The sequence below is a fragment of the Salvelinus alpinus genome, chromosome 8 (genome assembly GCF_045679555.1).
Source record: "Salvelinus alpinus chromosome 8, SLU_Salpinus.1, whole genome shotgun sequence".
Classification (NCBI taxonomy): domain Eukaryota; kingdom Metazoa; phylum Chordata; class Actinopteri; order Salmoniformes; family Salmonidae; genus Salvelinus; species Salvelinus alpinus.
The window spans coordinates 74,306,268-74,331,234 of NC_092093.1; the positions used below are offsets into that span (position 1 = coordinate 74,306,268).

Here is a 24,967-nt window from a genome sequence, read left to right on the forward strand (position 1 = left end):
GCAACCATACGCTTCCTGTAGTTGTTGATCAGTCTCTCACGTCGCTGCGGAGGAATTTTGGCCCACTCTCCCATGCAGAACTGCTTTAACTCAGCGACATTTGTGGGTTTTCAAGCATGAACCGCTCGTTTCAAGTCCTGCCCCAACATCTCAATTGGGATTAGGTCTGGCCATTTTACTGCATAGCATACCTCTTTACCTGTTCAATTGTCATTTTCATTAATGATGCACATTGATTCTCAAAGCATTTTTATGCCTTAGGAGTTCAGTACAACTGCCACACAGGTACAGTTGAAGTTGGAAGTTTACATACACTTAGGTTGGAGTCATTAAAACTCGTTTTTAAACCGCTTCACAAATATCTTGTTAACAAACTATAGTTTTGGCAAGTCGGTTAGGACAACTACTTTGTACATGACACAAGACATTTTTCCAACAATTGTTTACAGACAGATTATTTCACTTATTACTTACTGTGTCACAATTCCAGTGGGTCAGAAGTTTACATACACTAAATTGACTGTGCCTTTAAACAGCTTGGAAATTTATAGAAAATGATGTCATGGCTTCGGAAGCTTCTGATAGGCTAATTGACATAATCTGAGTCAATTGGAGGTGAACCTGTGGATGTATTTCGAGGCCATACCTTCAAACTCAGTGCCTCTTTGCTTGACATCATGGGAAAATCTAAAGAACTCAGCCAAGACCTCAGAAAAAAAATTGTAGACCTCCACAAGTCTGGTTCATCCTTGGGAGCAATTTCCAAACGTCTGAAGGTACCACGTTCATCTGTACAAACAATAGTATGCAAGCATAAACACCATGGGACCACGCAGCCGTCATACCGCTCAGGAAGGAGACGCGTTCTGTCTCCTAGAGATGAACGTACTTTGGTGTGAAAAGTGCAAATCAATCCCAGAACAACAGCAAAGGACCGTGTGAAGATGCTGGAGGAAACAGGTACAAAGGTATCTATATCCACAGTAAAACAAGTCCTATATCGACATAACCTGAAAAGCCGCTCAGCAAGGAAGAAGCCACTGCTCCAAAACCGCCATACGAAAGCCAGACTACGGTTTGCAACTGCACATGGGGACAAAGATCGTACTTTTTGGAGAAATGTCCTCTTGTCTGATGAAACAAAAATAGAACTGTTTGGCCATAATGACCATCGTTATGTTTGGAGGAAAAGGGGGAGGCTTGCAAGCCGAAGAACACGATCCCAACCGTGAAGCACGGGGGTGGCAACATCATGTTGTGGGGGTGCTTTGCTGCAGGAGGGACTGGAGCACTTCACAAAATAGATGGCATCATGAGAAGGAAAATTATGTGGATATATTAAAGCAACATCTCAAGACATCAGTCAGGAAGTTAAAGCTTGGTCGCAAATGGGTCTTCCAAATGGACAATGACCCCAAACATACTTCCAAAATTGTGGCAAAATGAATTAAGAACAACAAAGTCAAGGTATTAGAGTGGTCATCACAAAGCTCTCACCTCAAGCCTATAGAAAATGTGTGGGCAGAACTGAAAAAGCGTGTGCGAGCAAGGAGGCCTACAAACCTGACTCAGTTACACCAGCTCTGTCAGTAGGAATGGGCCAAAATTCACCCAACTTATTGTGGGAAGCTTGTGGAAGGCTACCCAAAAGGTTTGACCCAAGTTAAACAATTTAAAGGCTTGCTACCAAATACGAATTGAAAAAAATAAATGTGAGTAAGTCTAGCAACTTTGCCAGTAGGCATTTCAGCTACGATAGATAGTCAAGCTACTCTAACTTGATTGATAGCCTTAAATTGCTTGGTAGCTAGTTACGAGGTCGGGAGATTGGGAACCTATCTAGCACGCTAGCTAAAGCCAACTTAATAAAATTACTAGGCGGCTACTGGCTAGAATTACAGAAAAACAACTAAACATTTCGATTTGATTTATTTATCAAGAAGGAATCAATAGGGTACATAGCTTGTTCAAATTAATTTACAAATATACCTCCTGCAAGGCATGCCCATCACCTGCAGCTAAAATCAAATCAAACCCTGTGTTTGTCACTCCACACTGTCTCCTCCTCCACTGACGATACTGTCTGCACACACTACAGTATCTAACGTCCTACCTAGCACATCTTTTCTCTGTGGTGCACCTTGGAAGGAATAACTTACTAGGGAGAATAGGGTGTGGTACTCGTTACCTGGTCCAGTCAGTGTGTCCCCTCCGCAAAATACTGCTGACTATCTTTTTATAAATAATAAAACGTAGGCTTAAAAATGTTGCTTAGTAATACATTTTACATCTGAAAAATGTATTAAAAATAACAAATTGGAACCAGAGCCATGTCAGTTCACTTAGTATCTCTCTCTCTTTCTCTCTCTCTCTCTCTCTCTCTCTCTCTCTATATATATATATATTATATATATATATAATTATTTTTTTCCCCCTCTCTCCATCCCTCCCTCACCCCCCCCCCCCCCCCCCCTCCACTCGCTTGCCCTCAACCCCCCTCTCACTCTCTGGCTCTTTTTCTCTCTGTCTCTCCATCCCACCATCCGGAGCCTTGCCTAAAGGCAGCAAACGGCATATATTATTCAGAACTCAGTATATTGACCACTCTCTACACAATTGAATAGTTGAGGTGTTTCCAGGCAACAGGAGAAAAACACGTTAGCTCCTGAATTAATTTGTTTCATAGCATTCTGCACAAGAACATTCATGTCAGTCTTGTCATATCAAGTAAATGTTAACAAAGGTTAATAACCATAGTGTAGAAGAGCAAACCAAATAACACCTAATCGCTCCCTAAAAATATATGATGCTAGGGTTAGAGTTGAGGCTATAGGGTTAAGGTTGAACTAGGGTTAGAGTTGAGGCTATAGGGTTAAGGTTGCACTGGGGTTAGAGTTGAGGCTATAGGGTTAAGGTTGAACTAGGGTTAGAGTTGAGGCTATAGGGTTAAGGTTGAACTAGGGTTAGAGTTGAGGCTATAGGGTTAAGGTTGAACTAGGGTTAGGCATGAGGGACAGAGCTCTGAGCCTTGTCCGCTCCAACACATCAAGCCCTGGGAGGAAGCGCGCCACTAGGTGACCCACAAGCCGGGGAGCCAAAACCCTGCGTACAAGGCCTTCGCGTGACCAACACAGGCTATCCAGTAGATTATTTGACAAGTCAGAGGAACCATCATGCCGAGTCATAAATAATGAGGGTAGGAGTTAGGGTCAGAGGCAGACCCCAGCGGTGAAGGTGAGGCATACATCAGTGGCAATAGGGTTAAGGTTAGGTGTGGACTCCCGAAGGTTAACAGTCAGGCGGGCACCCCCACAGGGTTAAGGTCAGAGTTACGGCACGGCCTACCAGGGAATGCTTTTTTCAAACCAAGCCCAACACGGTTAAGGTTAGGGTTGAGGTTGAGGCTAGGGTTAGGGTTAATCCGGGATGTGGATTTCAAGGACACACACACACACACACACACACACACACACACACACACACACACACACACACACACACACACACACACACACACACACACACACACACACACACACACACACACACACACACACACACACACACACACACACACACACACACTTGTTCATCAATCAGGCTTCAGGCCAGGTCATAGCACTATTTCTGGATATAAATTACATTGTTAACTGAATGGACAAAAGGCAACATCGTGCTGCCCTTTTCCTTGACCTGTTAAAGGCTTTTGCCACTGTTGACCACTCATTAAAAATTAAAAGATTGGTTAAAAAACGTATTGACAGACAGTCTCTATCTGACCTACAGTCTGCTTTCATTGTTTAACAGAGCACCTTTATTGTCCTTAGTATTGAATGTGGGTATACCTAAGTACATGTTGTTTCTTGAACGTACAAATGACTAATGATTGAAACACACAGTATGTAGTTTGGATGGGTCCCTGCATACAAATATCTGGGCATCTGCATTGATGAAAAGCTGTCTTTTCAAAAGCATATGAATGAGTTCAATAGTTAGTTAGTTAGTTAGTAATGTGAATGTTTTTCTTAAGTGTCTTTGTAATTTTGTATATTTGTATTCTATTGTATTTTGTAAATCGTGTTCATGCAGGGCTCTCTTGTGAAAGAGACCTTGGTCTCAATGGGACTCCCTGTTAAAATAAATTTAAAAAAAACAACAAAAAAAACACACACAGGCATATTGGCATCAGGTGGAGCATTGCATGGAGAGGAGAATGAGTGCATCACGTGTGGACGGACAGGGGTTTAGTGTTGGTCCAGCTATAATACAATTACTCGGTGTGTTTGTTTTTCTGGGTCATTTGTTGCATGCAGGGATTAGAGATTGTAGCAGATCGAGACAGAGATGGTGAGAAGGGGGAGAGAGAGAGAGAGAGAGAGAGCCAGTGGGAAGGGAGAGAGGAGAGAAATGGAGGGAGGGAGGGAGGTGAGGCAAGGACAACAAATTTTTTTATTCCACGTTTTAAGACCACATAAATACCCATCACAACCTCAGCCTTAGTTCAAAAATAAATAAAAATCTGACATGGGAGTGATTGGCGGAGGAATACCATTATGACAGCCAATCAAAATGACAGAAATCTGACCTGGGTGAGAAATGCCTTTATGATAGCCAATATAAGCCGACTTCCATCTTCCATGGCCCATTAACCCTACAGCTGCATTGGCTGATGATACATTGACAGAGAGACAGAGGGGTTAACAGACTGACAGGGTCTCCGGTCCTGTAAGTGAGCAGCTGATGAGATGATAAAGTGTCTCCTCTTTGACAGGCATGACAGATAGATCAATCTGGAAGATGGGATGGTCTCACACAGGTAAACGTAAATGGCACCACATTCCCTATATAGTACACTATTTTTGACCAGGTTCAATAGGCCTTTGGTCAAAAGTAGTGTACTATTTAGGGAATAGGGTGTTGTCATCTCAGACGAAGGCAAAAGTTCCCTTCCTGTCATAGGTATAGCTGCTAAGAAATGGATGTTAAATTGTGATTGTTTACACAGTGAACTTTATCTTTTGTACTATCTGAACAATTCCTTTTAGCCAAACTCATATTCATGCCAAAAACACACACTAAAACACAACCCGTGTGAATGTTTTAAGTAGAGAAACGGAGTAAATGAAAAACGACAGACAGTCGCCTGCCATCGCTGGCTAAGACAGATATTAAGGGGCCCGGGCACTCTGGCCAAAGTAATCCCATAAATATAAGTTGTTCCCTTGGCTGGGTCGGCAGCTTGGCTCCCAAGGCTGAGGCCCTTGATGTGGCCTGATTGTATATGATCGCTCAGCTACGAAGCTACGGCCAAATCCATCACAGGTGTGCTTTTATGGGCCTCTACTGACTAATGGTCACAAGCATGCGCACCCACGCAAGCACGCATATGTATACACACGCAAGCACAAACGGACACACATAAACACACACACACACACACACACACACACACACACACAGAAGCCTGTTTACATTTGGTCTCCTCTCTCAGTGATAATATTTGGAGTCATCCAAAGGTTACGTTTCTATTTCAAACAGTCACTTTCAAAATGGGGAGCGATGGGGTTGAGAGCTGAGGCTCTCATCGAAAGAAGAAAGAACCAGAGACACAACACAACAGAAGAGGCCAAGGGGAAGAAATAGGATGCATCCCAAATGGTACCCTATTGCCTATAGTTCACTACTTTTGACAATGACATAAAAATTCCTTTGAAGCCCAAAATAATGAACAAAGCATTAAAAATATTCCATTGTTTCTGTCAGGTCCACATTGGGTAAACATCAAATTATTATGAAATAATACAATATTTCAGTTGTGTATATTACTTTTTATTTGATTACTTTATTATTTTTCACTCCTTAAAGTCATCATCTCATCTCTGCTCAGACAGTAGCAGTCAAACAGCCAGACAATGTTATCTCTGTACGCTTCATACTGTTCTGTCTTTAATCATCCTATTTAGCCAGACTAGCTTCAGTTGTCTGATAAAATCATTTTACTAGTTCTTCTAGTAGACAAGGCATATTTTCACGAACTGTCTCTCTCCCTCGCTCTCATCATTGTGTTGTGTACATTCCTCTCTCATGCGGTCTATGCGGTCTGTGTGTATCTAACCTAACGTAGCAGGAGTAAAAGGGAATCCATCTCTGCCTGAGCTGGGAAAAAAGGCGCAATAGATTATGGTCATTGTAGTTTATTACCACATTTCTGCACTGAACTAGATTAAATATTTGCTTAATAAAAACTACAACTACCTTCAGCCCAGTGTCCCACACATAAACGTAGGAAGTAGCACCCCCTGAAAAATCAGAATAAAAAAAATCATAATAATTAAATATATATATATATAGGTATATATATATATATATAATTTTTTTTAAGTTTAATTTTTTTTTCTCCAGTCCTGCATTAGTGGACCGATATATAGCCATCTGCAGCGTGGGGCAAACCCCCCTCCCGTTGAATAACAAAATCACAGCATCCCCCCCAAACAACATCATGAATGAGTTGATTTTTCTCATGAATGATTTGATTTCTCTCTAGAGAAACAGTGCGTTGGGCTCACAAAAAAACGAACTAAATGGAATTCCAGTAATTGAACCGACGTTGGTCAATTAGTTGTTTACGCCACGCTCACGGATGTTAGTTTCTTCTCCTCAATAAGTCTGGATCTGAGTACCTCCCTGACCCATCACCAAATGTGAAGGGACTTCAATGATCTCAGACTAAAGTATGTCTCAGACTAAAGTATGTAGTGAACAACAGCGGGAGAATTTAGTGTGAGTGGTCAGGCTACTATGATGAAGCCATGGACTCCTATGTGTTTACAGATTCGTAAGAACTGGTCATTCTCAACAGTTCAGACCACGAACCACCACCATCCAACTACCTCTCTTGGAGGTGGGGAGTGAGGGGGTAATTCACAGATGGATGGGGAGGGGGATACAATTTAAACATCAGCCATCCATTTCCTTCCTTCCTAAAAACAGCCTACGATCCATGATCAATCATTCTATTTGCGCCCCAAACAAAATGCGAGCCCCCGAGTAGCAAGACCTTCAATAAACTTTGACTTTTAATCAAAAGTATTTTACAAGCACTCCCTTCAGGGGTGATGGAATGAAGTGGGGAGTAATATGTTACTGTTTATTAACCGACAGCTACGCTGTGATGTGTCAAGCCTCTCAAGGCTCCAGACTTACCATTACAACTCTATCAACCAAGTTGCGTCTCAAATGACACTCTATTCCCTATATTGTGCACAACTTTTTAACCAGAGACTTAGGGCCCTGGTCAAAAGTAGTGCACTATATAGGGAATAGGGTGCCATTTGAGACAGCAAGCCAAGTGTCCCCCTTTACTCCCCATACCATTCTCTTTCCCTTCCCCCTCGGCACAGTGTTTCTGCAAGTCACCCTCAATAGTCACCCTCAATAGCCTGTCAGACTCCAACCAACTGTAGATTACAGTGAATAACTATTGAGTTATGGCAGACATAAATTAAGTGGAAATAAATTACACATAGCTTAGAGGGAAGAACAGTTTATTTATTTCCTTGAGGTTCTGACATTTTTTGCAGCGAGCAACTATTTATGTAAGGATGGTTATCAGAGGGCGAACGTGAACTGAACGCTTGAGCTACAAAGATAGTCACACTAAACACACACACACACACACACACACACACACACACACACACACACACACACACACACACACACACACACACACACACACACACACACACACACACACACACACACACACACACACACACACACACACACACACACACACACACACACACTGCTCGTTTGTTCCCCAAAAGCACCTTAAGGAAGTTCAGGCGACAGCCCTCACTCCACCCTGCACTCAGAGATAAACCACAACTCATTTCAGTCCCCTCCATCTTACTGGGGAGAAGAAAGGAAGGGAAAGGGGGAAGGAGGGAGGAGGAGAGATGAGGGCATAGAGACTCACATCTTCACCTTGCCATTATAGACACACACAAAACCAATCCAAAGTCCATCACACTTGCACACACTTGCACACACACACACACACACTTGCACACACGCACACACACACTTGCACACACGCACACACACACACACACACACACACACACACACACACACACACACACACACACACACACACACACACACACACACACACACACACACACACACACACACACACACACACACACACACACACACACACACACACACACACACACACAATTACGGAACCCTTTAATCTCCCCTGGCCCCTGTAGATGGGAGGCTTATCAAGAGACCCTTTGCTTTCACTTTCCTCTCAGCTTTTTGGTTGAGTAGAGGGTGGGATGGATGGAGGGATGGAGAGAGCAAGGGCAGCTTCTATCCATCAATTTAAGGTCTATGCATGCTCTGAAAATCTTTCCTTCCACTCTGGCTTGTTCTCTGAACACCGGGCAACAATAATGTCAATCAATATATGAATAGTTTAATTCCGAAACACTATATATCCATCTTCAGAAATGTTGGTAAATTAGCTTTTATTGTTTAAAGAGCTTATGAAAGTGTGTTTTTCCCCATCTAATCATGGTATGAGGTTGTTCAATGACAGACATTGTTCAATGACAACCAAATGTATCGCTGCAGAATACTGTGGTAGCCATAATGTGTGCCTGGAATTCTAAATAAATCACTGACAGTCTCACCAGCAAAGCACCCCCATACAATCACTCCTCCATGCTTTGCGGTGAGAACCACACATGCAGAGATCATCCGTTCACCTACTCTGCGTCTCACAAAGACATGGCGGTCGGAACCCAAAATCTCAAATTTGGACTCATCAGAGCAAAGGACAGATTTCCACCGATCTAATGTCCATTGCTCATGTTTCTTGGCCCAAGTAAGTCTCTTCTTATTATTGTGTCCTTTAGTAGTGGTTTCTTTGCAGCAATTTGACCATGAAAGCCTGATTCACGCCGTCTCCTCTGAACAGTTGATGTTGAGATGTGTCTGTTACTTGAACTCTGTGAAGCATTTATTTGGGCTGCAATCTGAGGTGCAGTTAACTCTAATTAACTTATCATCTGCAGCAGAGGTAACTCTTTGTCTTCCTTTCCTGTGGCAGTCCTCATGAGAGCCAGTTTCATCATAGCGCTTGATGGTTTTTGCAACTGTACTTGAAGAAACTTTCAAAGTTCTTTACATTTTCCGGATTGACTGACCTTCATGTCTTAAAGTAATGATGGACTGTCGTTTCTCTTTGTTTATTTGAGCTGTTCTTGCCATAATATGGACTTGGTCTTTTACCAAATAGGACTATCTTCTGTGTACCAACCCTACCAGTCACAACACAACTGACTGTCTCAAACGCATTAAGAAGGAAAAAAATTCTACTATATAATTTTTAACAAGGCACACCTGTTAATTGAAATGCTTTCCAGGTGACTACCTCATGAAGCTGGTTGAGAGAATGCCAAGAGTGTGCAAAGCTGTCTTCAAGACAAAGGGTGCTACTTTGAAGAATCCCAAAAATAAAATATATTATGATTTGTTTAACACTTTTTTGGTTACTACATGATTCCATATGTGTTATTTCATCGTTTTGATGACCTCACTACTTTTCTACAAGGTATAAAATAGTATAAAATAAAGAAAAACCCTGGAATGAGTAGGTGTGTCCAAACTTTTGACTGGTACTGTATATTTTAAATGTGATCAATATGAGGAAGGCACAATACTATGAGAGAAGAAGTAGTCAGGTGAATGTGAATAGTTTTCAGTCATTCAGAAAAGTGATGCAGTGAAATGATGAAAGATTTGACGTAAAACAAGAAAGTTGTTAAATTGACTACAGGAAAATGAGATCAACAGATCAACTTGTGTGCTACATCACAAACCATGAAATTAGCAAACGCGTGTTACATCACAAACCATGAAATGAGCAAACGCGTGTGCTAAATCACAAATCATGAAATGAGCAAACGCGTGTGCCACATCACAAACCATGAAATGAGCAAACGCGTGTGCCACATCACAAACCATGAAATGAGCAAACGCGTGTGCTATATCACAAACCATGAAATGAGCAAACGTGTGTGCTACATCACAAACCATGAAACGCATAAAAGGGAAACATTTCAGCTGGAAGGCCACAGGCTGAGGAGCATTCCAAATGATCAAACCAAAAAGCACACACGTTTGTAGCAAAAACATACACAAAATTCTGACAAGGATAGAAAAACAAAAGCATCTGGATAGCGTTCTGCTCAGTGTGTGTGTGTGTGTGTGTGTGTGTGTGTGTGTGTGTGTGTGTGTGTGTGTGTGTGTGTGTGTGTGTGTGTGTGTGTGTGTGTGTGTGTGTGTGTGTGTGTGTGTGTGTGTGTGTGTGTGTGTGTGTGTGTGTGTGTGTGTGTGTGTGTGTGTGTGTCGGTGTGTCGGTGTGTGTCGGTGTGTGTGTTTGTTTGAATACACCAGCAGGTGTGAGAAAACAGATCGGATCGACTACGGCAGGGTAAGGGGAGTCCGGAATGGCCTGAGATTTAAGCTGATTCCAACTAGGCAGTGTGTTTGAATTAGATCATCAGGAAGGAAGGCCACACTGACGCCTATTACATCCAACACCACATACGTGTTCACTTTGCTAACGGGCAGATATGAGTTTAGGTCATACAGCAATCGCCTGAGTGAGAGCTTCAGCAATATCTGCTACACAGTAAACAAAGTACATGGCGTCAGCAATATCTGCTACACACTACACAAAGTACATGGCGTCAGCAATATCTGCTACACACTACACAAAGTACATGGCGTCAGCAATATCTGCTACACACTACACAAAGTACATGGCGTCAGCAATAGCTGTTACACACTACATAAGTATAGCTTCACAGACATTAGAACTCAGTTGGAATGTCTGTTGAGTTGATGTCTTCTATTTGTCTGAGGTATTTCAGTCGCTTGAACGTGTTGCTGTGCGTTTTGTTGCCAACCTTACTCTGCTACCTGACAACTTTACGGTTTTTACTTTTTAATTACCGTTTATATTTTTTCACTCCGGACGCTTTATCTGGACACGGTTCGTCAGGACCTCCAACAGCCGAAGCTAAGTAGTAACATTAACATGATGCCTTCTAATTGCAGTCGCTGTACTCATAATATACAGGAAAACGATCGCCTTACGGCGAGGATAGCTGTGCTGCTAGCCCAGCTTCAGACGCAATCGTTAGGCAAGGGTAATTTCAGTGGAGGAAAGGATGAAACAGCGTCTGTGCCATCAGTAAGTACAGATAGTAGTATAAATCCCCTCGCACAGTCCCCGCAGCCGGACAACTTTCTCATGGCTTCTGGAGGGAAATGCTGTAGGAATGCTCAACCGGTGTCGCTCATTCAGCCGTCAGAAACTTTCAACTGGTTTTCCCCATTAAGCAGCGAGTTGGAGTCTGAGGCTGAGCCTTCTCTTGTCTCTACTCCTCCCGTTACGGGGTCTGAGACGACGAAGGCTCCCACCATTAGCTCTGACAAATTGAAAACCCTACTCATTGGCGACTCATTGGCGACTAATACCCGCAGTATTAGACTTAAAACGAGTCATCCAGCGATCATACACTGTTTACCAGGGGGCAGGGCTACCGACGTTAAGGCTAAGGCTAAGGCTAAAACCTTAGCCTTAGTATAGAGATATTGTTATCCACGTTGGCACCAACGATGTTAGGATGAAACAGTCAGAGGTCACCAAGCGCAACATAGCTTCAGAATGTAAATCAGCTAGAAAGATGTGTCGGCATCGAGTAATTGTCTCTGGCTCCCTCCCAGTTAGGGTGAGTGATGAGCTCTACAGCAGATTCTCACAACTCAATCGCTGGTTGAAAACTGTTTTCTGCCCCTCCCAAAAGATAGAAGTTGTAGATAATTGGCCCTCTTTCTGGGACTCACCCACAAACAGGACCAAGCCTGGCCTGCTGAGGAGTGACGGACTCCATCCTAGCTGGAGGGGTGCTCTCATCTTATCTACCAACATAGACAGGACTCTAACTCCTCTAGCTCCACAATGAAATAGGGTGCAGGCCAGGGTGCAGGCCACTAGCACAGTCAGTGTAGTCAGCTCAGCTATCCCCATTGAGACCGTGTCTGTGCCTCGACCTAGGTTGGGCAAAACTAAACATGGCGGTGTTCGCCTTAGCAATCTCACTAGGATAAAGACCTCCTCCATTCCTGCCATTATTGAAAGAGATCATGATACCTCACATCTCAAAATAGGGCTACTTAATGTTAGATCCCTCACTTCAAAGGCAGTTATAGTCAATGAACTAATCACTGATCATAATCTTGATGTGATTGGCCTGACTGAAACATGGCTTAAGCCTGATGAATTTACTGTGTTAAATGAGGCCTCACCTCCCGGTTACACTAGTGACCATATCCCCCGTGCATCCCGCAAAGGCGGAGGTGTTGCTAACATTTACGATAGCAAATTTCAATTTACAAAAAGAAAGACGTTTTCGTCTTTTGAGCTTCTAGTCATGAAATCTATGCAGCCTACTCAATCACTTTTTATAGCTACTGTTTACAGGCTTCCTGGGCCATATACAGCGTCCCTCGCTGAGTTCCCTGAATTCCTATCGGACATTTTTGGCGATGTTAATATTCACATGGAAAAGTCCACAGACCCACTCCAAAAGGCTTTCGGAGCCATCATCGACTCAGTGAGTTTTGTCCAACATGTCTCTGGACCTACTCACTGCCACAGTCATACTCTGTATCTAGTTTTGTCCCATGGAATAAATGTTGTAGATCTTAATGTTTTTCCTCATAATCCTGGACTATCGGACCACCATTTTATTACGTTTGCAATCGCAACAAATAATCTGCTCAGACCCCAACCAAGAAGCATTAAAAGTTGTGCTATAAATTCTCAGACAACACAAAGATTCCTTGATGCCCTTCCAGACTCCCTCTGCCTACCCAAGGACGTCAGAGGACAAAAATCAGTTAACCACCTAACTGAGGAACTCAATTTAACCTTGCGCAATACCCTAGATGCAGTTGCACCCCTAAAAACTAAAAACATTTGTCATAAGAAACTAGCTCCCTGGTATAGAGAAAATACCCGAGCTCTGAAGCAAGCTTCCAGAAAATTGGAACAGAAATGGCGTCACAAAATTTTGGAAGTCTTCGGACTAGCTTGGAAAGACAGTAGCGTGCAGTATCGAAGAGCCCTCACTGCTGCTCGATCATCCTATTTTTCCAACTCAATTGAGGAAAATAAGAACAATCCAAAATTTATTTTTGATACAGTCGCAAAGCTAACTAAAAAGCAGCATTCCCCAAGTGAGGATGGCTTTGACTTCAGCAGTAATAAATTCATGAACTTCTTTGAGGAAAAGATCATGATCATTAGAAAGCAAATTACGGACTCCTCTTTAAATCTGCGTATTCCTCCAAAGCTCAGCTGTCCTGAGTCTGCACAACTCTGCCAGGACCTAAGATCAAGAGAGACACTCAAGTGTTTTAGTACTATATCGCTTGACACAATGATGAAAATAATCATGGCCTCTAAACCTTCAAGCTGCATACTGGACCCTATTCCAACTAAACTACTGAAAGAGCTGCTTCCTGTGCTTGGCCCTCCTATGTTGAACATAATAAACGGCTCTCTATCCACCGGATGTGTACCAAACTCACTAAAAGTGGCAGTAATAAAGCCTCTCTTGAAAAAGCCAAACCTTGACCCAGAAAATATAAAAAACTATTTGCCTATATCGAATCTTCCATTCCTCTCAAACATTTTTGAAAAAGCTGTTGCGCAGCAACTCACTGCCTTCCTGAAGACAAACAATGTATACAAAATGCTTCAGTCTGGTTTTAGACCCCATCATAGCACTGAGACTGCACTTGTGAAGGTGGTAAATTACCTTTTAATGGCGTCAGACCGAGGCTCTGCATCTGTCCTAGTGCTCCTAGACCTTAGTGCTGCCTTTGATACCATCGATCACCACATTCATTTGGAGAGATTGGAAACCCAAATTGGTCTACACAGACAAGTTCTGGCCTGGTTTAGATCCTATCTGTCGGAAAGATATCAGTTTGTCTCTGTGAATGGTATGTCCTCTGACAAATCAACTGTACATTTCGGTGTTCCTCAAGGTTCCGTTTTAGGACCACTATTGTTTTCACTATATATTTTACCTCTTGGGGATGTCATTCGAAAACATAATGTTAACTTTCACTGCTATGCGGACGACACACAGCTGTACATTTCAATGAAACATGGTGAAGCCCCAAAATTGCCCTCGCTAGAAGCCTGTGTTTCAGACATAAGGAAGTGGATGGCTGAAAACGTTCTACTTTTAAACTCGGACAAAACAGAGATGCTTGTTCTAGGTCCCAAGAAACAAAGAGATCTTCTGTTGAATCTGACAATTAATCTTGATGGTTGCAAAGTCGTCTCAAATAAAACTGTGAAGGACCTCGGCATTACTCTGGACCCTGATCTTTCTTTTGACGAACATATCAAGACTGTTTCAAGGACAGCTTTTTTCCATCTACGTAACATTGCAAAAATCTGAAACTTTCTGTCCAAAAATGATGCAGAAAAATGTATCCATGCTTTTGTTACTTCTAGGTTAGACTACTGCAATACTCTACTTTCCGGCTACCTGGATAAAGCACTAAATAAACTTCAGTTAGTGCTAAACACAGCTGCTAGAATCCTGACTAGAACCCAACAATTGGATCATATTACTCCAGTGCTAGCTTCCCTACACTGGCTTCCTGTTAAGGCAAGGGCTGATTTCAAGGTTTTACTGCCAACCTACAAAGCATTTCATGGGCTTGCTCCTACCTATCTTTCCGATTTGGTCCTGCCGTACATACCTACACGTACGCTACGGTCAGAAGACGCAGGCCTCCTAATTGTCCCTAGAATTTCTAAGCAAACAGCTGGAGGCAGGGCTTTCTCCTATAGATCTCCATTTTTATGGAATGGTCTGCGTACCCATGTGAGAGACGCAGACTCGGTCTCAACTTTTAAGTCTTTACTGAAGACTCATCTCTTCAGTGGGTCATATGATTGAGTGTAGTCTGGCCCAGGAGTGTGAAGGTGAACGGAAAGGCTCTGGAGCAACGAACCGCCCTTGCTGTCTCTGCTTGGCCGGTTCCCCTCTCTCCACTGGGATTCTCTGCCTCCAACCATATTACAGGGGCTGAGTCACTGGCTTACTGGTGCTCTTTCATGCCGTCCCTTGGAGGGGTGCGTCACTTGAGTGGGTTGAGTCACTGACGTGATCTTCCTGTCTGGGTTGGCGCCCCGCCTTGGGTTGTGCCGTGGCAGAGATCTTTGTGGGCTATACTCGGCCTTGTCTCAGGATGGTAAGTTGGTGGTTGAAGATATCCCTCTAGTGGTGTGGGGGCTGTGCTTTGGCAAAGTGGGTGGGGTTATATCCTTCCTGTTTGGCTCTGTCCGGGGGTATCATCGGATGGTGCAACAGTGTCTCCTGACCCCTCCTGTCTCAGCCTCCAGCATTTATGCTGCAGTAGTTTATGTGTCGGGGGGCTAGGGTCAGTTTGTTATATCTGGAGTACTTCTCCTGTCTTATCCGGTGTCCTGTGTGAATTTAAGTATGCTCTCTCTAATTCTCTCTTTCTCTCTTTCTTTCTCTCTCTCGGAGGACCTGAGCCCTAGGACCATGCCTCAGGACTACCTGGCATGATGACTCCTTGCTGTTCCCAGTCCACCTGGCCGTGCTGCTGCTCCAGTTTCAACTGTTCTGCCTGCGGCTATGGAACCCTGACCTGTTCACCGGACGTGCTACCTGTCCCAGACCTGCTGTTTTCAACTCTCTACAGACCGTAGGAGCGATAGAGATACTCTTAATGATCGGCTATGAAAAGCCAACTGACATTTACTCCTGAGGTGCTGACTTGCTGCACCCTCGACAACTACTGTGATTATTATTATTTGACCATGCTGGTCATTTATGAACGTTTGAACATCTTGGCCATGTTCTGTTATAATCTCCACCCGGCACAGCCAGAAGAGGCCTGGCCACCCCTCATAGCCTGGTTCCTCTCTAGGTTTCTTCCTAGGTTTTGGCCTTTCTAGGGAGTTTTTCCTAGCCACCGTGCTTCTACACCTGCATTGCTTGCTGTTTGGGGTTTTAGGCTGGGTTTCTGTACAGCACTTTGAGATATCAGCTGATGTAAGAAGGGCTATATAAATACATTTGATTTGATTTGATTCACACAGTGCACCTGCTTGACTTCAAGCCAGCCATTCTTAATACACCAATGCTTTGTTTGTCCGACAATGTCAGAGATTGACAGAGACATTGCGTTAGAACTCCAGTCCTCGTAGTGGCTTTGGGGTAACAAACACCACCTTCACAAGGTGCCACCAAAAAGGGACATTGGACAAAAAACAGATCCAACAAATGTATGTCCTCTATCATGAAAAAGAGAGCAGAAAGTTCTCCCCAAAGGGACTGACTATGATAATAGTTCAGCAAGTGTTTCTGGTGCTACCTCATCACTGAGCGTAATGACAAAGCAGTGGATCCAAATCATTAAATCAGCCGGCTGGAATAGAAGCCACGCTCTGTGCCTGGTCTCAAGAAAGACAAGAAAGTCTCAAGAAAGACACCGATTCCCAGGAGAAAATGAGCACTAACAACCTGGAATAATAGGTTTGAGTTTTTAGTTTGCACTGCAGACGCCTGGGCCAATCAATGGCTAAGCGATAATGCAATCAAGAGATGGAGTCCATACCTGAAAAGCTGCCTGAAGACAGAAGCTGGACCGATCGATAGGGGACTGGGAGAGAAGCATGCTATACTTTGAAGTACACCACTGCAGATTTTGAGACCAGGGCTGAATAGAATATCTATCAAATAGTATTCTGGTTGGGTCTGAGTTTCAGAGCCCCAGAAAGGTAGTGAGCTGTTGGTTTGTATCTTTAACTGGGAGCTGATGCAGGAGGAGATGCTGGCTGATGGTTGATAGTGATGCTGGCTGATGGTTGTGAACATTGCTCAGAACACTAATGCGATGGGGAACAGCTGTGCTGGCTGCTGTTCTTAGCCCCTCCATCTCACGTCAAACCACATACGCAGTCAGGGAGCCGAAGCCACATGGAACACACACACATCCACACACACACACACACACACATCCACACACACACAGAGCTAAAACAGACAAAGCTCATGTCAGGTAACTCTCAGCATGTCATTTGTATAGTTGTTAGTTGTTGTCCCATGACATATCAGAGGAGTGACTGTCTGAAAGGCCTGTCTTTGAAGACGCAAAGCTTAAGTCCTTCTGTGATGTGAAGTCACTCTGTGGAGTTTCATTCTGCTGATGGAAACCATGGATGACTCATGTGTTGTTCCAGAGTGTGAATTACGCGGGGGAAAGGGAGGGGAATGAGAGAAATGAGCACCGCTAAACTAAACGAAAGTCATACTTTGGGGGAGTGTCTAAATAATACTAATTTAACCATTCTCCTATTTCTTTAAAACACAATTTTGTACTTATACAGTGATAAAATTGAAAATAAAAGCTTATTTCAAATGGAACAATCACCCCCAACTCTCTGTCATGGTTTAAAAAACAAATCCCATGTGGCTGCACTTGTCATCCCAGGATAGTCTGGTATTACTTGACTTTTCTTTTTACAAAAACGGTAAATTTGTTAGTAAGAGGCATCAATTAATTCAGGCTACAAGAGTGTAGGCCCAATGACAATTGCAGAGTGTGACTTTTCAGTGTTTTGTAACATTTGTCTGTCCATTCATCAAATGGCGTGTACACAGTTTGGATGCTGGAATAATTTTGGAGTGGACGAACTTGCGCAGATAGCCTTTTTAAAGTGATTTGTTTGACAATCAGATGAAATCATCAGGCATGACTGCGTTCTTGCCACATTAAAAGGTAATTCATGTTTACCATTAAATGACATGTCTTTACTATTAGCCCCCAAAAAATGTCACATAGGAGTTCCCCCCCACACACTCAAATGTCACGTTATAATTCAAACGTTATGTTAGTCACAAAGGAAATACTACCATACTGGCATTCTAATACTGCAGTTGAAGAGTTTGGCACGAAATATGTCATTACAAACGCATTTGTTTTTTAGACACAAGTCAATGACGTAATAGAAATAAGATTACTCTAGTATTGAACATATGTTGCATTAATGGCATTTAACAACATATCACCGACTATAGACAGCCATTATGTGTTGTTTTTAAGTTTGAGAACTGGGGTTTAGAAATGGGGGCATCCCTCCCTTGTAATATTCTTGTCTTCGTCATGCATAACATTCTGCTAAAGGACGTCTAAGCTGTTAATTGTCATTTTGGGGAATATGCAATGATTACTTACATTGCTTTAGGCTAGTTTTGGAGAGCAGTTCGACTTTTAATTACCACAGAAACTAATGAAAAATATACCACAGTCATAAAAGACATTGAAATTCATTGAAACTCCAGCAATGCCAGACAGACAGTCCTGATTACCCCTGTTGGCAAATATCCTCTCTCTCGCTATCTCTCTCTCACACCCAGCCATTAAATGACAGATGCTCTGATTCTCGCTACGTTTCTGCCTCTCTTCCCTGGTTGAAATAAAGTTCTGTAACGGCCTGGTGGCTCGTCATTGTGGTACACCCAGAGTTTAATCAAACAAAATACCCTCCACAAAGAGTGACTCATCATAGTTTAACCTAAATACTATCTTATCTGGAGAAGGTATAATATCATTAGGGTGATGATGCATATGGCCAAGGTGCAAGCAGGGTTTGCTGTAGCCTTAGTCAACTGTTCCCGTTTTTACTGAATCGCAGAGTCACAGAAAGTATTCAGTGTTGATAGACAAGTTTAGCTTCTCATTCAAATTATCTTCTGGCACCTCTTCCGGAGTGTTTGGGCACAGGAGGAATGTGAGGAGTGTGAGGAGTGACACTGTGAATGTGAGAGAGAAAGTGTGAGCGACCCTATTTATGGTGCTTATTGTGTATAATGAAATGGCCAAGTGCCGACTGATAGAGACACTGACATTAAACCACTATCTATCTACAGTGGGTATCATAATTATTCGCCCCCCTTTAATTTTTTCACATTTTGTGAAATTAGAAAGTGGGATTAAAAAATATATATTAATGAAAAATCAAACACTAATATACCTTGATTAGATAAATATTCACCCACCTGAGTCAATACATGTCAGAAACACATTTAGCAGAGATTACAGATGTGTCTTATTTGGTTAAGTCTATAAGAGCATTGCACACCTGGATTGTACAATATTTGCCCATTTGTTATTTTTTAAATTCTTCAAGCTTTGTCAAGGTGTTGGGGATCATGGCTAGACAGAAATGTTCAAGTCTTGCCATACATTTTCAAGCAGATTTAAGTCAAAACTCTAACTTGGCCACTCAGGAACATTCCCTGTCTTCTTGGTAAGCAACTCCAGCTTAGATTTGGCCTTGTGTTGTACGTTATTGTCCTGCTGAAAAGTAAATCCCAGTGTCTGATGTAAAGCAGACTGAAGCAGGTTTTCTTCTAGGAGTTTGCCTATGTTTAGTTCCATCTATTTTCTTATTATCCTGAAAATCTCCCCCGTCTTTGCTGATGTCAAGCATACCCATAACATGATGCAGCCACCAGCACGCTTGAAAATAAGGAGGCAGTTATTGAGTGATGTGTTGTACATAAGGCTTTGCATTTAGGCCTAAAAGTGTGTTCCGTTGCCGTGTTTTTTTTGCAGTATTACTTTAGTGCCTTGTTGCATACAGGATACATGTTTTGAAATATTTTGATTATGTATATTTGTATTCTTCTTTTCACTCTGTCATTTAGGTCATTATTGTGGAGTAACTTCAATGTTGTTGATCCATCCTCAGTTTTCTAACATCACAGCCATTGATCTCTGTAGCTGTTTTAAAATGACCAATGGCCTCATGGTGACATCCCTGAGCAGTTTCCTTCCTGTCCTGCAGCTCAGTTCAGAAGGACGACTGTATCTTTGTTGTGTCTGGGTGGTTTAATACATCCTCCACAGCATAGTTATTAACTTGACCAAGCTTAAAGAGATATGCAATGTCTGATTTGTTAATGTTACTCATCTACCAATCACTGCCCTTCTTTATGAGGCGTTGAAAAGCTCCCGGGTCTTTGTATTTGAATCTGCTTGAAATTCAATGTTTGACTGAGGGACCTTACAGATGTTTTATCTATGGGGGCCAGAGGAAGGGGTAGTCATTCAAAAATAATGTAACTTATTATGTGTTATTTGTTAAGCAAATTTTTACTTCTGAACTAATTTAGGTTTGACTAAACAAAAGGGGTGAATACTTTTGCAACAACTATATATATATTTTTTAACATTTTTTACAATTTGTTAACATTTGAAGTTTCATTCTAAAACCTTATCTATCCACTTTCAGAAATGTTAGTAAATTAGCTTATATTGTTTCAAGAAATTATGGAAGAGATGAGTGTGTTTTTCATGATGGTTTCATTTCAGAGATGCAAATAATCTTTTTCTAAATGCTATAAATCCCCCTCACTCTCATAGAAATAAGTAGTACAGCTAGGTTTTACAATGTAGGAAAATGTAATTGTATGGTGATTGAACCATTCCTAGCATGTTAATTGTAACGCCAACAAACCTTAGTAACCTTACTATGCTACAAACCTAAGAGCCAGGGGTCTATGGGACTAAGAACAAACAAAGAGAAAAACAACAAAAACACCAAGCAGGCAGAGAGACAGAGAGAAAGAAAGATATCCACTGAGGATGAGAAAGCTACATGGTGTTTATGTTCCACTGTCAGACCTCTGGCAGCGCTGGACAGACATGTGGTCAATGCACTTCCTCTGTTAGGTTTGTTTGGTCTCTGGGCTGTATCAGGGATAGTTTTGGCTGTCTTCCTTCCCAATATTGTACAAGCTTGGCTTGTGTGTGTGTGTGGGTGGACGGGTGGACGGGTGGACGGGTGGACGGGTGGACGGGTGGACGGGGGGGGGGGGGGGGCAGAAGTCCTTACAAGGATAGTAAAAAAAATTGCCGGTCCCCACAAAGAAATAGGCTATTTTGGGCTTAGGGGTTAGGTTTAGGGTTAGGGTTACAATTAGGCTTATGGTTAGAATTAGGGTTAGGTTTAGGGTTAGAGGTTAGGTTAAGGTTAGGGTTAGGTTAGGGGTTAGGGAAAATAGGATTTTGAATGGGAATCAGTTGTTTGTTCCCCACAAGATAGTAAAACAAACGTGTGTGTGTGTATATGAGAAAGAGAGACAAGAGAGAGAAGAGAGAGAGAGACAAGAGAGACGAGAGAGACGAGAGAAGAGAGAAAAGAGAGTGAGAAAAGAGAGAAAAGAGAGAAAAAGAGAGAGAGAAAGAAAGAGAGAAGAGAGACAGGAGAGACAAAAAAGAGACAAGAGAGACAAGAGAGAGAGAGACAAGAGAGACACAAGAGAGATTAGAGAGACAAGGGGGACAAGAGAGAGAGACAAGAGAGAGACAAGAGAAAGAGATACAAGAGAAAGAGAGACAAGAGAGACAGAAGAGAGAGAGACAATGGAGACACAAGAGAGAGATGAGAGAGACAAGGGTGACAAGAGAGAGATTGACAAGAGAGACAAGATAGACAAGAGAAACATGAGAGACAAGAGAGACAAGAGACAAGAGAGACAAGAGAGACAAGAAAGAGACAAGAAAGAGACAAGAGATACAAGAGAGAGACAAGAGAAACAAGAGATACAAGAGAGAGACAAGAGAAACAAGAGAGACAAGAGAGAGAGAGACAAGAGAGAGAGAGACAAGAGAGACAAGAGATAGAGACAAGAGAGACGGGAGAGGGACAAGAGAGACAATAGTGACAAGAGAGAGAGACAAGTGAGAGAGAGACACAAGAGAGGGAAGAGACAAGATAGACAAGAGAGAGAGAGATAAGAGAGAGAGACAGGAGAGAGAGACAAGAGAGAGACAGGAGAGAGAGAGAGACAAGACAGAGAGAGACAAGAGAGAGCGACAAGAGAGAAAGGAGAGACGAGAGAGAGAGAGACAAGAGAGAGACAGGGAGAGAGACATGGAGAGAGAGAGAGACAATAGAGAGAGCGACAAGAGAGAAAGGAGAGAAAAGAGAGAGAGAGAGACAAGAGAGAAGAGAACGAGAGACAATAGTTCACACACACACACACACACACACACACACACACACACACACACACACACACACACACACACACACACACACACACACACACACACACACACACACACACACACACACACACACACACACACACACACACACACACACACACACACAGCTTTCCCAGACCACACACAGCTTTCCCAGACCTGTACAATAATAATGGGTTTCACATAAAGAGTCGGAGGATATACTACAATATCACATGTAATACAAAGATAAAGTAGAAATGGAATAATAGACGTGAATGGGATTTTTGGGGGCTTTTTATTATTCGTCATAGTTGTGGAGATGAAAAGTGTAGTATACATGCTTATGGGAGTGTTAATTTGAAGCTGGGTCCAACTTGTAGGTAACCAGTAACTGATCCAGTCCTGGTCTGAGGCTTACCTTTGTGACGTCTTCTTGTATTTCCTTCTGTGGAAGAAAAACAAGTACACCATTAATGTTTATGGCATCATTCTCCACGTTCTATTGCAATTTTCAGAAGAATCAATCCATCCAATATATGAATCCATATTGTAATATGTCATTCTATACCGTAGGTAGAGCACTGACGTCATACATTATATCATTCATCTACATGCTTGGAATGAACTTGAAAAAGATTATGGATGTGTGAAATCGCACGTTATTTGCTTTATAGTACACAAATTTTGACCAGGGCCCAAAGAGATCTGGTCAACAGTAGTGCACCATATTAGGAAATAGGGTACCGTTCTGGACCGTTCTGGGTTTTCATCCTCTTTTAACGTCTATAGACTCATATCGAGATGATGTGGGTCTCAGTGCATTTGGTACATTTATAGCGGATGATCCCTTTAATCTAAAGACAACACTGTCCTGCATGCCAGACAGTCAACAGTGTTGTTGGTTTAGCTTTGGGACTGAATTATCATCCACCTTCGTAGAGACAAGCAAATATGCCGTTCAGAAAGTGATTTGATTGATAAAGAATTATTGTTGAATGGATCGTTTTTGCACAAGCACTCCGACACTTGAAAGGGTGACAGTTGGGTGACAGATTCTCTATTAGCAAATTCAGACGTTTGATAAGGCCATAAAAGGAAAGAAAACCGAAAGATGATGGGAAGGAAATGAGAAAACAGAAAAAAAATGTAATACATGTTTCTGTTCTTTGACATGGTATATACCTAAACACACGGTGAACAATTCTCAGGAGAGTATTATCAACAGTCCTCTCTCATTCTGTTTATCTCTCCCTCTCTCTTTTATATCTCTGTTCTCTCTCAGTCACAGTCAGGAAGTGTATGGGACAGATAAGATCATGGATACAATGACCAGAAAACTAAACACAGACCACAGAAACAGAATGTATTCTAATTCTATGGTCCAGACACCCGGTTACATGATCTGGCCTGGGTCATGTTCAGCCGATCAGTTTGTCTGTTCTTAGCCCCATAGACCTCTGGCTCTTAGGTGTGCAGCTGACTGCAGGCTGTGACCTCATGGTGTCAACATATTAAGGTTTGTTGGCATTACTATTAATATGCTAGGAAGGGTTCAATCACCTTCCAATTATTTTTTCCTCCATACACACATAACCACAACACACCGTTCATATATGAGCCCACCTGGATTGTGGTGAAATTCATACAACTCTCCTAAAGCAAATTACAGATTAATTAGGCCTAAACTTCAATGTCTGTAAGTCTGTGGTCAGTCACCAGTTAGACTCATCTCCCAAAACGCTATCCAGGGCACCGTGAAGCCACAGTAAAAGCAATGAGAGAGAGGGTTTATAGGGCATATAAACATTAAACCACATTCCCCTTCTCTTCCTGATCGCCCGCCTTTTGTGTGTGTGAGAGAGAAAGAGACAGAGATATTGAGAGATAGAGAGAGAAAGAGATAGAAATATATATATATATAAATAGAGAGAGAGAGAGAGATAGAAAGATAGATATAAATAGAGAGAGAGATAGAAAGAGAGATATAAATAGAGAGATATATAAATATATATATATATATATATATATATATAGAGAGAGAGAGAGAGATACATATATATATATATATATAGAGAGAGAGAAATAAATATATATATATATAGAGAGAGAGATAATAAAAAATAAAAAATAAATATATATATATATATATATAGAGAGAGAGGACAGGCTCATGTTGACGTCGGAACAGTCAATTAATGTGATCTGTGAGGAATGATGACCAGACAAGACGAAACGGATGGTCCCTGAGATTAGGACCGGGACAAATGGTTGTTGCCTGGGCCAATTGTTTGTCTATGATGGAGAGGTTTCTAGTATAGTATATCTATGGTCTAGGGTCAGGGCTGGGCCCATAGGCATCAAGCATCTCAGAGTAGGAGTGCTGATCTAGGATCAGGTCTTGTAATCTTGTTCTAAAAGGCTAAACTGATCCTAAATCAGCACTCCTACTCTGAGACGCTTAAAACGTACAGCCCCTGATCTCGTAATTCTATATTGAGGGTCTACTGGGGTGATGTTGTCACTCATAATGACAGAAGATTAGGCAACACTGATGGACATCAGGGACTGCAGCCTGAGCGACAGGATCACAGCTGAGACCATCCATACTCTCTGATGACACACAGAGGCAGACAACAATGTGTTCGTTTCTACTGACTTGAGTTCATATACTGAACATCGGAAATGTACACACACAAGCACAAACCTATCCATACAGTATGCACAAACACGTGTGCTTTCATTAACACACAATGTGCGGGGATCAAATGTGTATCTTCGG

At 42.3% G+C, this 24,967-nt stretch overlaps 1 protein-coding gene across 3 annotated transcripts in view; it reads right to left on the reverse strand.

Annotated features, from left to right (window-relative positions):
- The window catches only part of pde1ca (phosphodiesterase 1C, calmodulin-dependent a), a 157,441-nt gene that overhangs the window by 87,450 nt on the left and 45,024 nt on the right, over positions 1-24,967 (reverse strand). For 2 of the 3 annotated variants that reach the window (XM_071415064.1, XM_071415065.1), the window contains exon 2: positions 22,607-22,633. The exons of the other annotated variant lie outside the window; for it this stretch is intronic. In XM_071415064.1, coding sequence (XP_071271165.1) covers positions 22,607-22,633 — 27 coding nt within the window. The remainder of the gene's footprint in view (positions 1-22,606; positions 22,634-24,967) is intronic. 3 annotated transcript variants of the gene reach the window in all.